The 22,314-nt window shown below is 39.2% G+C and overlaps 1 protein-coding gene across 9 annotated transcripts in view; it reads left to right on the forward strand.

Moving 5' to 3' along the window:
• YAK1 (YAK1-like protein 1) overlaps positions 1-22,314 on the forward strand; it is a 130,333-nt gene that overhangs the window by 40,558 nt on the left and 67,461 nt on the right. For all 9 annotated transcript variants that reach the window (XM_089460422.1, XM_089460423.1, XM_089460421.1 and 6 more), the window contains one exon: positions 3,811-4,010. In XM_089460422.1, the coding sequence (XP_089316548.1) occupies positions 3,811-4,010 (200 nt within the window). The remainder of the gene's footprint in view (positions 1-3,810; positions 4,011-22,314) is intronic.

Raw genomic sequence — 22,314 nt, forward strand, 5'->3', positions numbered from 1 at the left:
ACCCTACTAGCAATCATCATGAGATTGTGAGTAAATTTTGGGATGCCTCAGGATGGCACATGACCTTTTTAGCTTCATCCAAACTACCATTGGGGTAAAACAGGGGTGCCCTCTCTCGTTGTCCCTCATTCAGATCTATATTGATGAGCTAGAGTCCTTCCTTCATGAGCATATTTGGGAGGGCGATGGTTGTCTTATCCATCATGTGTCAATCTCCTTGCTCCCGTTCGCTGATGACTTGGTATTGCTGGCCTCTACCCTCAAGGGATTTTAGAGATAGATTGATGCATTGGCTAACTTTTGTGACCCTTGACAACTGATGCTCAAAATGGGTAAAACCAAGCTTTTGATCTTCAATGCATGAAAGAGCTCTCTTATAGACCTACATTTATACTACCAAGGGAAAGAGATTGAGATCAACACAATTTACTCTTATCTAGGAGTATAGTTCACATGGCCTCATTTTGGTTTGCGACAACCCCTCTAGCCTTGACTTAGTAAAGGGTATCGGTCCCTCACCCTCACTAAAAAACAATGTTTCCAGGGGCAGTTTTAGGACATCTCGACCAAACTCTATCTCATTGGGGGGATTATCAAACCCACAATTATTTATGGATCTGAGATCTAGGGATTGAGCTTTTTGGAGACAAATTGGACTAGATTAGAGAGAGTACAAACCTTGCTTCTTAGGTGCATCATTTGATGTAAGTAGACGGTTCCATATCCCATTGCTTAGGTAGAGTTTGGCATCCACCCTTTCTTTCTTGAGGTCATATTTCACGTGGTTTCTTTCCTTCATAGAGTTCAATCTCTCAGGAACTCCACGGCTAGGTGAGAAAGGTATCCCTACCTTGCACTTTGCTTCTAGGAGGCTCTTGCTTCATATCCTTCTTTAGGTTAGGTGCAAGGTTCGTTCTCAGATGCGTCTTGGCTTCTTCAGATGATTACTATCGCTCATTAGTGCCTTCCCTTGTTTGGATTCTCGTTTGAGATCCCTTAGATGGGTATTGAACTAGGCTATCAGAGAGGATATATACATATTGTACATTCAGGTCACTTGGATCTCACTTTTGATGAGCTTAGACTCAAAGATGTCTTTTTACCTGAAGCATGTTTTGGAGCCATGTGATGGCTTCATCATCTACCCCCCTTATAGGTGCAGACTTTGAATGCACTCGCTCAGGATCCCTTTGAGACAACTTTGAGTCGGCTCCCATCAACTTCATCTCCCATCAACTTTAGATGGAGATAGATCACCATATACCACGACTTGATAGGACTTGTTAGGTCTGCCACCTTCAAAAGTCAGAGACGGTGATGCACCTCATTTTTTGGTTCCCTTTACACTATGAGATTAGAGGGATGCTATCACTGCTTCTATAGGGACATAGGGGTCTCCCTCTCTACTTTCTTCTAGTACCAGGACCAAAGATGCTTAGCCCTATTCAACAGGGAGATTTTCAGACATAGATCTCAGCTCTTGCATGCCATGCCTTGCCCTGGTATGATCATACCAAATACCTCATACTTCCTTGTTGATCTGACAGATTAGAGCAACAAACGACAAGCATATTTCCAAAGTGCACTAGATAGCGAGATGGTGAGACCCCAGGTTTCTCCTAAGCTTCCATCTCTAGGAGTCCACTTGATCTCGTCAAAACCAACTTGGAGGAATTGATCCTTACATCAGGTCACATCTTCTCAGAGCATTGGAGGGATCAGCTCTAGACAGATCCAAAGTAGAGTTCCTCTTGCCCGTCACACTGCCTCACAGGTTCAGAGGATCAACCAAAGATCCATTTGGAGTTCCCTTTTTTCAACCTCAGATACTAGGAGTATCCCTTGCTCATATACTCCCCCAGGATCATACAACTGGGATCTTTGATGGTTCTAGACAACTTTGACAACGAACTGGTGCCTTGTTCACCCCCCACATCCTTGGGCATCAGACTCAGGAGACTCTGACATCATCGGCCTCATCATTCGATCTCTTTCTCTCACTATCTCTTTCTTGGCAGGTTCTTGGGTTCGGTTGTTCACCTTTCCAATCTTGGACAAACTCACGTAGTGTTCTGTATCACAGCATCTTTGTCCTAGTCTTATAAACATGTTCTGATGATATACTTATGTAGGTTTCTTTCTTTGTATTATTTTCGGCATTTTCTAGGAGATGTGAATGCACTCCCACATTGTATTTATAATAACTGTACTCTTCAGTCTCATTGACCTACCTTTGTGGTCACTTGTTGGACGTTAAGAAAATCATCGTATCTTATCTTTTCTCCACATGTTTACACCGGATAACTACTTGTGGAACTTCTGCAACATGGGGGCTTGAGAGTTGTCATCCTTTCATGTACTCAAGGAACAATGCGCCACTCGTCTGGCACCATAGTGTCTGGAATCAGTATTGCATGCTCCCCCCATATGGAGCTTCAGCTTCATAACTGCTTGGGTATCTTCATGGACGACTTTTTCCGGGACATTGACACGCGAAAAACCAAGCTTAGACATCTTGTATCTTCATCCCATTCTAAATGTGTAACAGTTCTCCTCCAGCAGCCTTAATTCTCAATACACCATATATAAGCACAGTATATCCAAAATTTCCAGCCATGGTATTCAACAATTTATGCCAAACCTTTAGCCATACCTTCCAAAACTTAATATGTTACATGTTAGACCTTTAAATTCATTGAGCTAGTGCGACCTGTGTCACTCCCTTCACCATTGGTCCTCGATCCAGGAGACGTTGACCTCGTTGGCCTCATCTTCAGATATATCTCTCCTTCTTGATTAGTATCGAGTTGTACAATTACTTTGGACACTCTCACTTTGTATCACCGTACCTATGATACTGTTCCATACACTGTATTGTTGGTATCAGCTAGACTCAGTGCTTAGCCTTGTCAGATATTTACCTAGACTGCAATTTCAGTTTTCTTATATCTTTATTTTTCTCTTTATATAGGAGCTTCTGTCGCACTCCCATATTGTATTCACATTGGACGTATTCTTTAGTTCCATTGACCTACTTTTGTGGTAATTTGTTGGACATTAATAAAATAATCTTATCTTATTGAATTCATTTACTTTTTGAGATGTACTGTTGGTTAACTCTGTGATTTTTCCTTTTGAGTAATGTGCTTACTGTTTTTCAACGAGTCTTCCTAGACACACTGTGGTGTGTATGCCACAGACTAATAAATACAAGTTTATCAATTAGTAGTTGTATGTACCGTTTACACATAACTATGCCTAAAGCAGAGGAGCTGCCCTTTGCATTTTAAGATTATTTATTTGCAAAAGCATGTCCTGCCTATGACTGTATTCTGTTAATTAAGTTCATACTCTTGTTAGAATTGAGAGCTTCAGAGATAAACTCTGAAGTTAAATTGCAAGTAAATTTCTATTTTATTTTTTAGAGTTTACATAACAGAGTGTCTTGGTATTATATCTGATCCTTGTATTAAGTTGCAATGGAGGCCCACGTAAGAACAGAGTTCTGTCTAGTAGTTAACTAATGGCGTTGAACAACCCCAAGTCAAATCATTATGGATTTTATTTTTTATTTTAATTCTTTTTTACTACTTCCTTTTTTGTTTCTCATGACTAGCTGTGCTTTTGAGTCTCATTGACATATTTTGGTCACTAGTGGACATTAATATAATTTCACGTCATTTCATTTCATGTACTTTCACAGATACATCTTACTTATTTATATTTTTAATTCAAGTGACAAAGTAATGACATGGATCTGCGGATTTATTTCAACCGAACTAATGCTTTTGGGGTGTTTGCTTTTTATAGCTGGTTGTCAGGCTAACGAAGGACATAATTGAAACGTACCAAATTTGTAATCCTACCTTCACTTACTCAGATTCTTTTAATCCAAAGCGCTACCTTACAAACCCATCTGTTGGAGTCCTGAATGATGGTGCAGATAACACAAATTCAGATCTAATATTGGCTGTCAATGCTGTACTGTTGAATTCAGATTCTAACCAGAGGTATGTTTTTTCACTTGATTGAATTTTACTGGTGATATGAGACTTCTTCTCTTGAAGAACTAATTTGTTTCATCTATTTGATACATTCTAGGATACTGGTGGTACAATAAATTACGTGTATCTCAGAACTAAACTTGCTTTTATGCTTATTTGTATGCATATCGTTTGTTACGCGCCAGTGGAAATTTTAAAGATTCATGCTTACTGTCACGAATCTTTGTGAATTCTTAAAATGCCAACTATAATGTTTCATGATAATTTTGTCAAACTATTCAAATTTCTAAGGATATTATCTAATTTGGAGAGAATTTTGGCATTATTTCAAGTCAAATGATTTTATTTTGAACTAAACTTGCTTTTATGCTTATTTGTATGCGTATCATTTGTTACGCGCCAGTGGAAATTTTAAAGATTCATGCTTACCGTCATGAATCTTTGTGAATTCTTAAAATGCCAACTATAATGTTTCATGATAATTTTGTCAAACTATTCAAATTTCTAAGGATATTATCTAATTTGGAGAGAATTTTGGCATTATTTCAAGTCAAATGATTTTATTTTATAGAAATTTAGGGGAATATTCATTTTGAATTGGTGAGTATCTTTTGGAAAAAAATTGGTCTACTAGCCAATTACACATAAAGATACGTGAATCTTGGGTGGTGGAGTTGTGTTTCTATTCGCATAAAGAATCTCGTAGCCTACACCTCAACCCTCAACAAAAGAAAACAATGAAAAAATAAACAAAAGTAAACCACATCCATAATCTACTATATTTAATTTGACTCTCTATTATCTATTATGCATACTATACATATGTACACAGATAAAATTACATACATTATAACATTATACACACATTCATAGATATTATATCTAGATGAACCTTCCCATGCATTTGGGATATATAATATTTTATTTTATCAGTTGATTTAGGGTCACATTGGACGCTGTATGGGTTGAGATTTACAAGAGATAGAGAATTAGATGGAACCAATACAAACCCAAATTCTGCAATAAGGACCAACATAAACAAGCACTAGGACAATGCGACAGTTGAAGAGATGTCGCACAAGAGGAACAAAAATGTAGAGAGAGAAAACCCAAGAACAATTGCCCTACAGAGAGAAAGAAACCCAAGCACAAGAGAGAGTGTAACGTTTGATGACGCCCTTAGCCAAATCATGCATATTAAGAGTGTGTGAATCACTTGAATCGGTAAAAATAGAAATGATTGTTGGGTGTTTCTACACAAATTAGGAGGTGGGGCAGTTTCCCCAATAGGGTTTTGAGCCTATATGTGCAAGGTTGGCCTTAGCCAAACCTACAAACATAATAATGATACATTGTAAGATCGTTCACGGTCAAAATTGAAGATACAGTAAGAATGTGAGATAGTAAATATGTACTTACACGTGCATGAACATCTAGCCCCACACCAATTGTCCTATCCTCGTGGATTCGTAGGGTCTAAAGAGCTTGCATAACATGATCCCTTCAGGCTTGTGCTTTTGAATGCCTTTTCTTAGACAAATAAGTTAAATATATCAACAAATATTTGTAGGTACAAAAAAAAGTTTTAAGGTTGGATATTTCTTTGTGTATCCACTATTATAGTACAAACTTAGGGAGACAAGTATATCTTGTTCCTGTATATATAGTCTTAAACTTGAAAACAAAGTAGTGCATTATGATCGATAGCAACGTAGAACAAAACAAAACAAAAGAAGCAGGATTGTTACCACAACAAATCTCATTGTTATTATTGAGGTTGATAATTGAATGGTTTTTAGGGTCCATCCAATGGGGGCCTCCTCCTCATTATCTTGGGGGAGGTTAGTGTTAGTGTGCTTGGTGTTTTAATCGTCTATAAGATTATTTTGGCCATTTTCAAGATGAGGGGTTTCTTCATTCTTTGAAGTTTCTTTAACAGAGAGAGCATGGTGTCCTTTAAAGATAGATTCTAGATGACCAACATGGACGTACATTTCCTTTCCTAATTGAATAGTTGAGTTTTGAATTCCAAACATGCCAAAATCCTCATGACATTAATGGCATTCAATTTCTTCAAGTAGGATGCACAATTTTGAGGTTGATTGTTGCATGAATAAAGGAGTTGGGATTAATTATACAAATGGAAGGGAGGTAATCATGCAATGCTTCTTTCCATAGAAAAAGAAAAGTAAAAATTACAGCTAAGCGAAGTTGGAGAGTTGAGGAACTCGGACTTCCCTCATCCCCATGTTAAAAGATTTTGATGTGGAGACATGGAGCAAATGGATATACTCCTTTGTAAAATGCTTAATGATTAAAAGGTATGGGTTGCAAGCCCTAAAGCATTGTCATTGTTATCGGCCCCCCCCCTCCCTAACCTTGGTGTTCTCCAAGTGAATGGTATTGTCACACACAAGAGATGATGACCTAATCCTTTTAGATCTTGCTAGTAGATTTGGGAAGGACACATGGCGACATCCTTATCTCTATTCCTTTCTTTCATATCAAACACCTTATCTTCTTTCGAGTGCCTGAAATCTTACTTGTAATGGGAACATATCTACTCCTAACTCCATCCTCCCTTATACTAACTATGGTGGTTAGGGTGAATCCTCTTATAAATGGGTCTTCCTCCACTTGTCCTTAGTACTTTCATGGAAATTGACCAATAGTGAACATAAAATTGCCCCATATCTGTTAATATTATCCCTAAAAGAAGTATCAATTGTTAGAATTAATCATCTCAACAACCCCCACAACATGGTATAGCAAGTGGGTGGAAATTCCTAATTCTAGATATTTAGTGCAATAACAAGAATTTTGAGGAAAAAAATTGATTTCCAACATCATTATGATTTTTTAATCTTCTATACCAAATATTTATAGTTAATGACTTATCAAATGTCATATGGTTGATTTTAAGAGATCAATTTTCATAGATTAGGAGATCAATTGTCATAGATGCTACCTACTCATTTGGGGATAAAGATCTAGTGAATTTTATATCATCTTGAAAATTGGTTTTATTTAGGGGTTTAAAAAGTCAAAATTGGGTTTGATTAATGACTTACACTATGTAGATAATCATAAAAATGATATCTTATTGGTTATTAGGTTAATAAGTGGATTATATCATGGGAATTATTTGGTGTGCCTCTCGAACTCGTACTAGCGTGTGTGGACTCTTCAGTTTCTTTTACTAAACCGCCCGTAGTTGCTAGAATGTCTTCATGAGATAGTTGTTTGGGCATAAAGTGTAGTCTCGACTCTTTACTAGCCTTGTCCCAATTGGAGGTCTTTGAAAGGATCACGTCTTTTATCATGGTCGCTCGTCAAATCAAGGCAAGAAGTGATATGTGGAGATCCATGCCACTTTAGATTGTAGATTAGTGAGATCTTGGGTTACATCTCGAGGACCCACTTGTGGGTTGATTGACCTCACCAAGACCCTTCTAGACCCTAGAACGAAGGTTGCTAGTGTAGCAAATGGATCAACTCTAGGAGTTCCTAAAGTCAGATCCCATGTTTTAGAGAACTACTCTCTGGGTTTGGTTGAGAAACTAGGGTTCCATCAAAAGTTTCTTTCCCATGACCTTGGATCTTAGGAGAGTTGGGCTCCCTTGCCTTAGTGCCCCCCCCCCCCCCCCCCCCCCCCCCAAGATCATGTGGCTACCCTCATCCTTGATCAGATCAAGGCAAGGAGTGATAGGTGGAGATCCATGCCACTTTAATGTAGATCAATGAGATATTAGGTTACATGTCGAGAGCCCCCCTTGTGGGTTGATTGACCTCACTAAGACCCTTAACGACCCCATGATGGAGGATGAAAGGAGATTTTGGGGTAAACCAATTTCCCCATTCTTTATAAATTTCGATCCTGAGGCCTGTGGGTTGTGGCCCACAAACGTATCGGAAGCGTTTAATCGCTCTTTGGCTTAAAATCCGTGGACTTCAACTCTATCGGGATACATAGGATACACGGGAAATACACGCAAAACTCCGACCCGAAACACTTAGTCGGACTTCAAAAACATTATGCCCGTGTTCATAAATCGTCGGATCTGCTCATTCCAGCCATTCCACAATGCTCCCCTGATCTTCATTTTCTCCGATCTTCGATTGCGCCTCATCGCATATCGACGATATCGCCATATCGCTCATCGACTATCGGCATATCCAATATCCATAGCCAATGGAGGAAGAAGCCAGTGAAGTGGCAGAAGTTGTAGAGAAGGTTACAACAGAGACAAGTAAGGTGGCTAATGGAAAAACTCAGAGAAGCTGAGTTGGAAATGAAAATGGAAGTGTCCATTTGTGAAGCAGAACAGAGTGAAGTTCTGAGTGAAGATGAAGACTTGAAGACTGAAACTCCAAGTGAGGCCAAAAGGTTACATGTTTTTAAATCTGACAATTTGTGTATGTTTGCAGGTGAAACATGTAAAGAAGGACAATTTTCTGATATTATCATAAAGGAGGAAGAAGACAAGCAGAATCTAAATTCTGTTCTGGAAGAAGATGACATAGATAGGTCTCATATACAGTTGGGGAAAGATATCAAACAACCAAGTGAAGGGCTTGAGGAGATTGAAGAGGAGACCATCAGGGAATTTTTGAGTCATAAAGAGAACTTGGAATGACAAGGAGATATGATGGCTAAAACATCAAGTGGTACCATAGGGTCTTATGTTTGTAAGACTGATAGTTTGTTAGCGCATCATGATGATAGTCACAGTGGAAATAACCATGGACGCTGTTGAGACAGTCAGTAAAAAAGGAGGACATCTACTGAAAGATGTTAAGAAGGAAGAAACCGATGCAAAGGATTTAACCTTGGAAGAAAGGACATTTGATGATTGGTCACTAACAAAGGAGTGTTTTGTAGAGGATGAGCAATCTTTTGAAGCTATCAAAAGTATTGAAAAGTATCTTTCAGAAGATGAATACTCTGAAGTAAAGGATAAGGGAGAATATCTCTTGAATGAGGAAGGCAATGACTTATTGTAGTAGAAAGAACTTAGTAATGAAACTATTACCACACAAGGATAATTTCTTGTGGGAAAAGAGATGAAGTTCAGTTTGAAGAACTGATATGTGAAACAACAGTTGAAACTGTTGAGCCTTGTAATTTTCAAACTGACAATTCGTTTATAAACGTAGGGATTATAAGTGATGATGAAGTACTTTCAAAGTGTTACAGAGAAATTGCATTGCTGGAGTATTTGCTGGGAAATTTAGAGTATGACAGTGTGATTGCAGAGGAAGGAGTGTAGTAGAAAGAACTTAGTAATGAAACTATTACCGCACAAGGATAATTTCTTGTGGGAAAAGAGATGAAGTTCAGTTTGAAGAACTGATATGTGAAACAACAGTTGAAACTGTTGAGCCTTGTAATTTTCAAACTGACAATTCGTTATAAACGTAGGGATTATAAGTGATGATGAAGTACTTTCAAAGTGTTACAGAGAAATTGCATTGCTGGAGTATTTGCTGGGAAATTTAGAGTATGACAGTGTGATTGCAGAGGAAGGAGTTCACTACAGTGGACAAGAGCAGGAAGACATCATTAGAGCAGATGATGTGGAAGAGAGACTAGCTGAAGCCTGACAGTCTTAAGAGTCCGTTAGAGAATTCTTTAAAGATGATGAAACAACATACTGATGTGCTGACAGAGGAGAAAGAAACAGAGCAGCAAACTGCATTGTTGCCAAAGGAAGATAAGGCATAGAAGCCTTATGTTTTTGATTTTAACAAGTGTTTTGTGAGTGCAGGTTTAGTTGTAGATGCTGGAGGGAATTTAGCACAGATGAGCAGCCAAATAAAGATGAAAGAAGAAGATTCTGTGGAAGAATTTAATCCATGGAACAGAGATGCTCAATTGCTGGAGAGAATGCTGGAAAGTCATGATTCAGTGAAAACAAAAATAATCATGAAAGAGGGTAAGGATGAAAGGGTGGAAGTAAGAATCCAACAACTTCAATGAGAAGACAGAAAGTATCAGTCAGAAGATATACTGAATAGAGAGATCGAACTGATAAGAAGGATAACGATAAAAGTGTCTTAAAAGAAGACAGGGCAAGAAAGCAAAGGAGCAACAAGAAAAGAAGGACAACAACAGACTGTGAGAGGATAGCCAGTGGGATAATGCAACATAAAGTATGGAAACCTGGAGAACAACAACAAACAATAGCAGCAACCAAAGACAAATTACAGAACAAAGTATGGGATCCAAGAAGACAAAGATCAGAAACACATGATCAGGAGATCATGATTATTTTAACCTTGGGAGTTTGATGCAGGAGCATTCAGCTCAACAATTTAATTGTATTCTAGTAGACATAGGGGGTCTTGTATTTTCAAGGAAGTTGGATTCCTATGTATGTAATCATTAATGTTTAAGTGATTAGAATAGGAATTAATTAGATGTTGTGAGGATGTTTGTAAATGCTCTCGAATGAAGGAGAACATGAGTGGTTAATAATGACGAGAGAGTTAGAAGTCAATTATAACTCTTAAGGTAGTTTCATGATTCGAGGAACTAGAGAGGACATTTAGGAGTCAGTGCAGTAGATTAAGGATCTAAACCAGGAAATTGGTTATAGAGTCCTATGTATAAATGTAAGCCTACGGGCAGATTGAAGAGGAGGAGGCCACTAATATTGAAGACTAGGCCTGAGAGACAGAGAGTCTCGATATGTAATCATTTGTTCATATTTATATATACAAAGGTTTATTCCAAAACTATATAGATGTGTGAAATGAATATTGGATGATTGAATTACGTGAAAGTTGTATATTCTGTAGAACTACGCAGAGGAGAAGAGTGATTTGGAGGAATCATAATGGATCATCGAGTCCAATTGAAGGATTAGAGTGAAGCTTTGGAGAGATAGCGAAGTGAGAATTCACAGAGTTAAGCTCAGAGAACGTTGAGTAGCGGAAGAGTGGAAGGTCAAAACCCTGAAGAAAAACCTGAAACCACAAAACACTGAGAAAATGAATTAAAGTCAAAGCAAAGGGACGAACGAAGAGGCGAGTCGTCGATGCATAGGAGTCGTTGGATCTTGGAGATCAACGGGCGAGGTCGAAGGAAATGAACGATCAGGATTAAATCGCGCAGAAGGGAATCAAGAATTGAACGATGGAGATTAGTTGGAAGTGTTGGTGGAAGAGTAATCTGGAGGAGCTGTCATAGCCGTCGATGGTTGAAGATCTACGGTCATCAGGCGTGAACAAGTCCGGACGTTAACCAAGAAGAAAGGTGGGTTTATAAGCGGAAGTGGTATTTCGGGCGAGGTAGAAACCATAAGTGGTAAAAAGGAGTGGTCACTGATTCCACTAACCAAGCGACATGTAGCAGCGAGGAGGAGAGAGGAAACCACTTTTCGGGCGGGTAATCCTCGTGCTATTTGTCCACCCGAAATCCTTGTGAACCGTTGGATCTTGCGAGAGTTGATCGAGGGTGGAGGATTTCCATGCAAGTTGTTTGATCGGTGATTGGAGAAAGGAAGGAGCTGCGCTACGGATGTGTATTTGATGTGTGGACCCGACGATTTATGAACGTGGTTCATTATTATTTGAAGTCTGGCTTATGTGTTCGGAGCGGGGTTTTCCCATCAACCTACGGTGGAGAATGAGCCTGATAAAGGTAAGCATCGATAAACGCGCCAAGGCTATGGAAAAGCGGAAAATGTAAGTTCCCGTGTGTTTGTGTATATTCCCATTATACGAGAGTTATAATAGAATTAAAGGGGATGAAGGTTTATGGGTTAAGTCCGCATTAACCAAAGTTAAAGAGCGGGTATGGTTAATATGCGCGGATAAGGGTTAATGAGTCCCGAAAGGAAAGGATATTGACTAAGGGTTAGGCTATGGTTGATTTATGAAATCATTCCGTATAAGACTTGAGTAAAGGGGCCTTAACCATACTCTAAATGAAGATTTGACTCGTTTGTGAGTTAAATTCCAGGGAAAAATGTGCTTATGCATTTTACATGCATATTGTGGGTGTAAGCGGGGGTAACCCTGCGTCAATTGACCTCACCAAGACCCTTCTAGACCCTAGTACGAAGGTTGCTAGTGTGGCAAATGGATCAACTCTAGGAGTTCCTAAAGTCAAGTTCCCAAGTTTTAGAGAACTACTCTCTGGGTTTGGTTGAGCAACTAGGGTTCCATCAAAAGTTTCTTTCCCATGACCTTGGATCTTAGGAGAGTTGGGCTCCCTTGCCTTAGTGCCCCCCCAAGATCATGTGGTTACCCTCATCCTTGATCAGATCAAGGCAAGGAGTGATAGGTGGAGATCCATACCACTTTAATGTAGATCAATGAGATATTGGATTACATGTCGAGAACCCCCCTTATGGGTTGATTGACCTCACTAAGACCCTTAACAACCCCAGGATGGAGGCCGCCGATGTAGCAAGTGGATCAACTGTAGCAATACTCAAAGTCAGGTTCCCATCATTCAAAGCACTACTCTCTAGATTTGGTTGAGCAACTAGTGTTCCATCAAAGGCTTCTTCCCCACGACTTCTAATGTTAGGAGAGTTGGGCTCCCTTACTCTTTTGTTGCCCCAAGATCATGTGGCTAGGCCCCCTCAGCCTTGGTCACACCCTCAAGAACATCATCTGCTAGTGCCTTAGCCCTTCCATTGTGATCGTTGATTCAAATGAGGAGCCTGCCTCTTAGTCCCCCAATTTGGCCTCAACAACTAACTCCAACATGCCTTGACATCTCTCTTTTGTGATGAGATGAGTCTCTTATAACAATCCTCTTGTACCTGTACCTTCTGATATAGTTTCTTTTAGATACTTGACTAGATGCTTAGATCCTTATCTCTATTAGTTCTTGATAGAATTAAAAGAGGAGTTGCTTTTGTGTCCCCACTTTGTAGTTACACTATATGTACTCTTTAAGTCACATTGATCCACTTTTGTGGTCTTTTATTGGACATTATAAACATCCCACACAAATGCACCTTTTGTTGTCTATCGTGATATGTTTATTCATCCACGCAAAGTAGAACCTTGCCTTTCCTTCTTTATTTTTGTGTGTTCATACATCCACACAAAGCACAACCCACGTCCACACAAAGCATGACCCCACATTTCCTTCTTGTGGCTTGACATGGCCTCTAAGAAGTTTGGAAGCAAACAATAAAGGTGACATATTTTCCTTCCATTTAAAAAAATTCAACTAGCTTAATGATGCCTACAAAATGGCTTAGGCATAAAATCTTTATTTAAATATTTAGTGCAAAAGATCAGATATTTTTAAGAAATCTAAAATCTAAAATATCAAAATTGTTCAATATTAATGCCAAGATTTAGGTACTCTTTGATTAGATTAATTATCTTAGGTGGTGCATTTGTTGGAATGATTATCTTCGGTGGTACATTTTGTAGGGATGATTATCTTTGGTGGTACATTTTATAGGGATAATTGGATCTTGTTTTTGTTGAAGTTTGTAGCTCAGGAAAGTACTTGTGCACAAGGCTTGTGTCTAGGCGTGCAAAAGTTGCCCACATTCTCCTTCAAACACTTGCTCTAGGTTGGGCAAGGTGCTGATGTAACTTAGCCTAAGTTTAACTTAGGAAAAAGCACATACTAATATGTTGGCATATGAGCTAATAGAAACTTACGAAAAGTAAAGTAATTTACTTTAGTGAGTAAGTTTTAATTTTAACTTGGCAATCTCAAGTGAGGTGATATCTAATCTCGGTCGTCAATCTCTCTGAAATTAGGGTTAGGTTTAGGGTTTTAGGTGAATGTCAAGTAGTAAAAGCAAGACTAGGGAGAGGGAGAAAGACATACTATATAATGGCACTAACCTTAGGAGGAGGAGGAGTGTGATACTCCAGTGTGCAGGGTTTGAGGAAGGTGCAAGGAGTAACGGGGGAGACAAATGTAGGGTAGTTGAGGAAGATTGAAGTACAGATCTAGGGCTTGATCAAGTGGATAACTTCAGGTTCTTGTTGTATATGTAATTCCTTAGTTGTGCTATTATCCCAGGATGAGAGCCCAAGTATGTTCTGAGTCATTACTATTGATGAACTGATTTGTTGGGCATAAATTTGTTTGTCATATATGATTGAGATTTGTGTAATTGTGATTCTGTTGAATATTATGTTAAGAACCTAGTTGTGCTTTTATTCAATAATCTGCTAGGAATTAATTGCAAGTTGTTGGGTTTGGAAAACTAACAGTTTTCTGGTTTAGAAGTCACAAAATAAATATTAGGAACATATGTTATTTTTAAAGGATTAGCGATGAGGTTATAAATGGTCTATATCATGACAATTATTTGCCATGTGCCTATAATAGTGCATTAAGAAAGAAAATATATGCAAGTACATTACATAGGCTTATATATACACATGTTATTTTTAAAGGATTAGCGATGAGGTTATAAATGGTCTATATCATGACAATTATTTGCCATGTGCCCATAATAGTGCATTAAGAAAGAAAATATATGCAAGTACATTACATAGGCTTATATATACACATATTACATGTATATTCGTAATTGTGTTTTTCTCTAAGCTAGTGCTGGATGGGGCGATAGGAAATGTTCTTTTTTTTTTTTATGAACAAAATCCTTTCTCAGATTATTAATATAAACAAATACTGTACATTCATGTCATTTTATACCAAAAAAGAGGGTTGTTTAGTTGCTAGTGCATGCTAACTTTAAATAGGGAAACAAGGATAGGGCCAAGTATGCCTAGCCCTCTTCATCATGGAGATATTTAGACACATATTTGAGATCCTACATACCTTGCCTTTCTCAGGGATGATTCGGGCAATCACATCAATACTTTTAGGTTGATCCAATTGTTCGGAGCAACAAGTGACGAGCTAAGCTCCAGGGTATTTCATATAGTATAACAATGAGACCTCGGGTTTGCCTTCAACCCCTTGCCCCTTTGGGAGGCCAACTGGTACCCTCGAGACCGTTTTGGAGGTGTTGAACAACACATAAATTCACTCACATCTAGAGCATCAGAGGGTTTAGTACCAGACGGTTCTCGAACATGGGCTCCCCCACCTGATGGGTTCCTCCCTAGCCCCAACGGAGCATTTAAAGACTTATCCAAAGCTTCTTTCCTTTGGCCTCGGATGTTAGGAGTATCCCTTGCTCCTACATTCCCCGTGGGATCATGTAACCATACTCCTCGATAGAAATCCAGTGCCATTGTCTCCCTCCTTGCCATCAACTATTAGACTCGGGCATTCGTGACATCATCGACCTCCATCCCTGGACTTATTCACTTAGCATTCTACATGATTCGGTTATATACATGTTTACGAGGTTGTTCTATTATTGTATCCATCTTTACTTCATTTTATCCTAGATTTAGCTTTCACATTTTCTAGGAGTTGAGTTTGTACTCTCACGTTGTACTCGTACTTGTTGTATCCTTCTCTCCCATTGGCCTATTTATGGTCATTTGTTGCACATTAATAAATTTTTCTTGTCTTATCTTGTCTATTCTTGTTAATTTTAGTTAACAATGGTATGTTCTATGCTCAACACAATTTACTTCGATGTTCCTTAGCATCCCAATAACAATTACCAATTTCCAATAACAATCACAATAATCACATTGATAGTAAAAGCAAATAGAACATGAAACAAAATGCAGAAGACAAGCCAAGACAAGAGGACACTAGATTTGGCGAATACTAGGGAAAAACCCCAATGTGGGGAAAACCCTTTTGATCGAATCTTCTTATTATTATATCAAAAGTTCAATAGAGAGAGATAGTACAAAAGTCAAATTGACCTGCCCAATTCAAAGTGAAAACAATCCTGTCAATTTCTGTAGTCAAACTTAAGCCCTAACTATAAAGTCAACGATGGTCAAATCAACAATAAATCATCCTCAAACAACTCGGTCTTTCCTAGTCAAACTCGACTTGATCAAGAGGTCAAAGTCAACCCAAAACAACCTGGTCAAACTCGGTGAATGGAGAGAGAAAGATTGCTGTAATTTTCTACGGTCAAACTGCAGTTAACCCTGAAGTCAGTGCTGGTCAAATTGCCCAGATTCCCTTGATTTTTGTGCCCAGAATTGTGGTCTAAAGAGACAGAAAAAATCCTCCAAAAATCACTGCCAAAGTTGGTCAACAAACCCTTGGTCAACGTTGGTAAAACTTGGTATGCTGCCTGTAATTTTCAGTACTGCAACTCAGCCCAAAAAACTCGTCCTTCTTGCCACACATGTGAGAGAGAGGAGCTGCCAATAGTTGTACGCACCAATGAGAGAAGGAAAGAGAAGAATGTGTGAGTGATGATGATGCCAAATGAGGTGTGAGGTCACTTGTATTTATACAAGTCGATGAGGGTGAAGAGTCATGTCTATTGGGCTTCATGAGCCTACATGATGATGTGGCCGACCTGAACAAATTGTACATGAGTGGGCATAAATTCAAAATCATACTTTTGCTTGTCCAAATGAGATGATCTTTATATCAATCTTGGTCCTCTCGAAAAGAGGAATCTAATGCAATCATCATCTCCATCAAAAGAGTTGTCCCAAGGTGGAATTTGGCCCTAGTTGCCAATTTTAAAACTCCCTCTCAACTAGGGAGAATTCCACCTGCCAATCCATCCATTATCATCAAACATCATGTCGTCATGAACGATCTCTGAATCTCATCTCTGCTCTGTTGAACATTGATATGAATAATGAAGAAGAATCGATCAAGAGTGAGTCACAAGACCTTACCACTCTCTACTGACAAAAGTCACTCCAGAGGTAGAATCTCAATTGATCCCAGATCAAGTTGTTGAACACCATGCATCCTAGACATAGGGAGTACGACAGTACACGATGCGTCCATCGGTAGGACTGTGGTCCTTATCCACATTTCCCAACTCATTGGCTAGATGAGAGGTACTTACCATGAGTTCCGGACTACGTGGGTAGGATGTATGCTGGGGCATCAGCAGGAGAAGGTGAACCACTCATCTTATGCATATGTCAATCGTAGGGGAAGGTGAACCACTCACCCTACACGTATCTCGTAGGGGAAGGTGAACCACTCACCCTACACACATGTCACCATGGGGTAGCACAGGGGAAGGTGAACCACTCACACTGTACACAACACACCAATAAGGGAAGGTGAACCACTCACCCTATGGTCACCCATAGCTCCAAGAATTACCCCAAGCCCCTAGGAGATCCCAGAACTCAATGTGCAACTCAAGCAGGACCCTCATGGGAGGGTCTTTCCACGACTCCAAGACTCTCTCGTAAGGTTACGAATTTGACCTTCCCCAAGGTCTTTGTGAGGATATTCACGACTTGCTCATCAGTCCTGATGTGTTGGAGCCTTATTGCTCCCCGTTGTACCATAACCTAGATAAAGTGGCACTTGATATCAATGTGTTTGGAGAGGTCGTGGAACACAGGATTCTCTTAAAGGCAAATCCCACTCTGGTTGTTGCAGAAGATCATAGTGGTATCTAACACGTGCTCAAATAGCTCACTAAAGAGCTTCCTCAACCAAACAACTTCATAACAGGCCATACTAGCTGCAATGTATTTGGCCTCGGTGGTGCTTAGAGCAACCGATTTTTGCTTCCTTCTCATCCAAGAAATTGAAGCAGACCCTAACGAGAAGCATCATCCAAATGTGCTCTTACGATCCACCACACTGCCAACACAATTAGCTTATGTATATCCATGCAACCTCAAATTCCCGACAATATATCTCCCTCCATAGTTGACTGTGCCACGGAGATATCTCAAGAGATTCTTGGCATCAATCCAATGTATGTGATGAGGCTTGACCATAAGTTGACTCAATGTATTCACAATGAAGCATATGTTCGGACGAGAGTTTACCAAGAACATTAGGGCCCCCACAAGTTGTCTATATTCGAAAGGATTTGCCAATTCGGGCCCATCAACACTTCCACATAGCGTCTTGAAGTTGAGTTCCATCAGAGTAGACACAAACTTGCAATCCACCATATCTCTCGAGTAGCTTCACAATGTATTTTCCTTTAGAAAGGAAAATCTTAACTGGCTTTTGTCAGACCTCCAGGCCTAGGAAGTAGTGCATTAAACCTAGGTCCTTCATCTCGAATTCAGAAGCCAACTCCCTCTTGCATTGATAAATGAGAGGGTCTGCACCTGTTAGAAAGAGATCATCTACATAAAGGACCAGAATGAGAGGCATGTCATTTTCAACCTTGAAATATAGGTTAGGATCAACCGCGCTTCTTGTAAATCGCAACTTCATAAGATAGTTATCAATCCTCTCATACCAAGCCCTGGGGGCTTGCTTCAACCCATAGAGGGCTTTCTTCAACCTGCACACGTGTCCTATGCTCTTGTACTTCGAACCCCAAAGGTTGTTCCAAGTAGACTTCCTCCTTAAGCGAGCCATGCAAGAAAGCAATTTTAACATCCATTTGGTGTAGGCTCCATCCTTTAGACGCAACAAGAGCAATAATCGAACGGATAGTGGTATATGGGGCAACTAGTGCAAATATCTTATCATAATCCACTCCTTCCTTTTGAGAGAAGCCTTGAGCAACGAACCTGACCTTGTATTTTTCAGCACTCCCATAAGCTCCATGTTTGATTTTGTAAAGCCATTTAGAAGTGACCACAGACTTGTCTTTGGGTCTAGGAACCACATCCTAGATATTGAGGTTCTTCATGATTGATTCATACTCCTCATTCATCGCATCCTTCCATAATTGGTGTTTCACGGCTTCTTTAAACGTACATGAATCATATTGAAAATTGGTACTCATAGCAGCAAGGTACCCTTGATATTTGTTAGGCTTCTTACTTTCACAAAATGTCCCTCTTGCAGCAATATGCTTTTTAGCATCTTCGATAGTGCCTTTGAGCCACAAAGGTATTTTTCTTGAGGTAGAGGGATCACCAGGAGGTGGATCAATGGGATCCATCGGGCCTTCAACATCGGGCATAGACTCATCGAACGGAGGTTCATCTTGCTTTTCTGTAGCATCATCATTCTCTGGCTTTCCCAAGGGCAATGTCTTCATCGAATGTAACATCATGGCTTACTTCCACATTTCGTTGACTAGGCACATAGATTCTCTATGCCTTTGAATTTTCACTGTATCCCGCAAATGTTCCTTTCTTCTTGCATGCTTCCAACTTGTTTCTCTTCTCTTTAGGCACATGAAAATACACGGGACAACCAAATATTCTAAAATGAGAAACATCAGGTTTCTTACCAGTGAAAACTTCTTCAGGTGTCTTGAAGTCCAATGCTTGATGTGGAAACCTATTTTGAACATATATGATAGTATTGGCAGCTTCTCCCCATAAGAACTTTGGTAGACTTAGGTCATGGAGCATGGCATGGGTGGCTTTCATGATCGTTCGATTCTTCCTTTCAACAACTCCATTTTGCTCAGGAGTGTATGCAACAATTGTCTCCCTCTTAATGCCAACCTCTTTACAAAATTCATTGAATTCATTTGATTCATATTCGGTTCCATTGTCGGTCCTCAATATTTTGATCTTCTTCCCTGTTTGATTCTCCACCAAGGCTTTGAAAGAACAAAACCATTTGAACACTTCATCCTTCTTCTTCAAGAAATAGATCCATGTTTTGCGAGAGAAGTCATCCACAAAGATAGCATAATATAAGTATCCTCCCAATGATGTTACGGACAACATACCAGATAGGTCAGAATGGACCAATTGAGGAATATCAGAAGTTTGACTTTCATTTGAAGGTTATGGTTCCCTTGTTAGTTTCCCAGCTGCACAACGCGGACAAATCCCTTCATGATTCATGTTGAATTTCGGCATACCTGTAGGCTGTGACCATCTTCCTTACCCCAGGTAAGGATTTGTAATGAAGGTGGGAAAATATCCGATGCCATAATTCAGATTGAAGAGAAGTATTGTAAGACATGGCTCCGCAAGGACTTTTTCCAACTTGATAAAGACCACCAACCCTAAATCCAAGTCTAAATGCGTCTTTAGGGTTTCTTTGCCAAATACATACCTTTCCATCAATGAATGCTACCTTGAAGCCTTTATCTTCCAACGTTGAGATAGATACCATGTTCTTCTTCAAATTGGGCATATACAATACTTCTTGTAATGAATGGTTTAACCTTGATTTAAGTGAAGAGTGAAAATACCTATGCCTTTTACGGGATAGGTGGCATTATCTCCAAGTATGATCTCCAAATTAGTCTTCTTTCTAGTCAAATTTGAGAGGGCCTCTTTTACCAAATGAAGTGCCTTGAGGCTTCATTATCAATCAACCAATGATCCAATGTATCCGGAGGAGAGGCAGTGGATAAAGCGTAAATAAGATAAAATTCATTTTGTTTTCTACAACATTATTTTCCTCATACCTGGAATTTCTTGATCTTTTGGGAGGTCGACCATTTCCATATCGAGTAGTGGGAGCACTGCTTTTTCCTTTATTGTTGAACTTGTTGTTCCTTTGATTGCCATTGCCTTTGTAATTGTTGTGGTTGTTGTTGTCTTCCTTCTTTAAATCCCTGCCTAAATCCTTGACCTTGTTAACTTGGATCAACATTGTTCTTCCTCTTAGCATGAGCGGAGAAAGCAGGAGGATCATTTCCATTTGAAGGCTTATCTCTCTCCATCATCCTTGTTTCTTCTTGAGTGCATCTAGCCAATAATTCATCGAAACTGGGAATCTTGTCATTGATGACGATGGTGGTGTTAAACACATCCCATGCTCTTGTAAGACCTCCAAGTGCAATGAGAGTGAGCTCCCTTGTCAGCAAGAACTTCTCCAATAGATAGAAGGTCATTCTTGATTTGTGTGATCCTCATGAAGTAGGATTGGATAGAACTCCCCTTTGTCCATTTTGATGTCTTTCAACTTGTTATTGAGAAAGAGGTTTTGATTTGCATTGTTCATTTTGAACATCCCAACCAACTTGTCAAAAATCTCCTTAGATGTTTCCAAATCAGAAATATAGGCAACCAAATGCTTTTGAATGGACTTTATGATAATTTTCTTAGCTTTGACCTCACTTTTCTTGTACTTTGTTTTTGCAGCAGCAGGGGCATTTGAAGGAGGCTCCACCATTCTTCCCTTTACGTAGTCCATTGCATTATGGTCTTCCAAAGTCAAGTCCAAAGTCATCTTTCATGCATGATAGTCGAATTTGTCCTTGAGCTTATCCTCAGATTTGGAGTAGGATGTAGAAGCCATTGAAGCTAGACCAAGATCCTTGTCTAACAGATTTATTTAGTGATTGCTTTTCTCACTCTTACTTGGGCTTTGTCTTCACCTGTAGCATGCTAATTTTAGTTAACAATGGTTTGCTTTATGCTTAGCACAATTTACTTCAATGTTCCTTAGAAGCCCGATAACAATTTTCAGTTTCCAATAGCAATCACAATAATCACATTGACAGTAAAAGCAGATAGAACATGAAACACAATGCATAAGACAAGCCAAGACAAGAGGACACCAGATTTGGCGGATGCCATGGAAAAACTCCAATGTGGGGAAAAATTGCCATCATTTAACCAATCAACAAGCTGCCATTAACATCACAGTTTGGGATTCACCCGTGACTTTTTAGAGGTTTCTATAGGGAAATAGATGGGAAATGTCTCCTAAATTCTAATAGATTCGAGTCTAGAAATTCAATTTCCATACCACTAAAATTAATTTTTTTGTTCTTTTCTAAACTACTTATGGGTGGATCCTACAACTTAGAAATGAATGGAAAAAATAAAACATAAAGAAAGAGCACTAAATGAAAATATCTGCCAAAACTGTTTAAAAAACTGGAAACAAAACTGCTCGATCAAAAATATATAAAATATTCAAACTTTGTTAAATTAGATCTTCATGTGCATCCATGTAGATCCAAACCTTTAGGCAACAAATATGTAACATTTTCTCATGTATATAGCATTGTAAGGGTTATAGCCGAATACCACTGATGAATGCAATGCACATCTAAACCAGAGTCCAAAAACAATAACAACATGGTCTACAATCAAATCAAACTACTTCCTTTTCATGGTTATTCTCATCATCTTAACTCGATGCCCTTGAAGGTCCAACACCAATGAAACCCTGTAGTGGTGATGTCTGCAAGTCATTCAGGATAAGTCCAATCATGAGAGGAGGGAGCATCATTAAATGGATTAAAACTAGGCTTTAGGTAAGTTGTAGGGCTTTATTTTTTGTGTTATAAATTTAATTTTTGGGTTTTTGGGGGAGGAGGCGCACAGATACAAACTGGTCAAACTGGCCAATTGTGACATGGTTTATCTTGAACTTGTTGGTTCTGACAGATTT

The sequence above is a fragment of the Pinus tabuliformis genome, chromosome 7 (assembly GCF_031772625.1).
Source record: "Pinus tabuliformis cultivar Carrire ecotype Pingquan chromosome 7, CPIR1, whole genome shotgun sequence".
Taxonomy (NCBI): Eukaryota; Viridiplantae; Streptophyta; class Pinopsida; order Pinales; family Pinaceae; genus Pinus; species Pinus tabuliformis.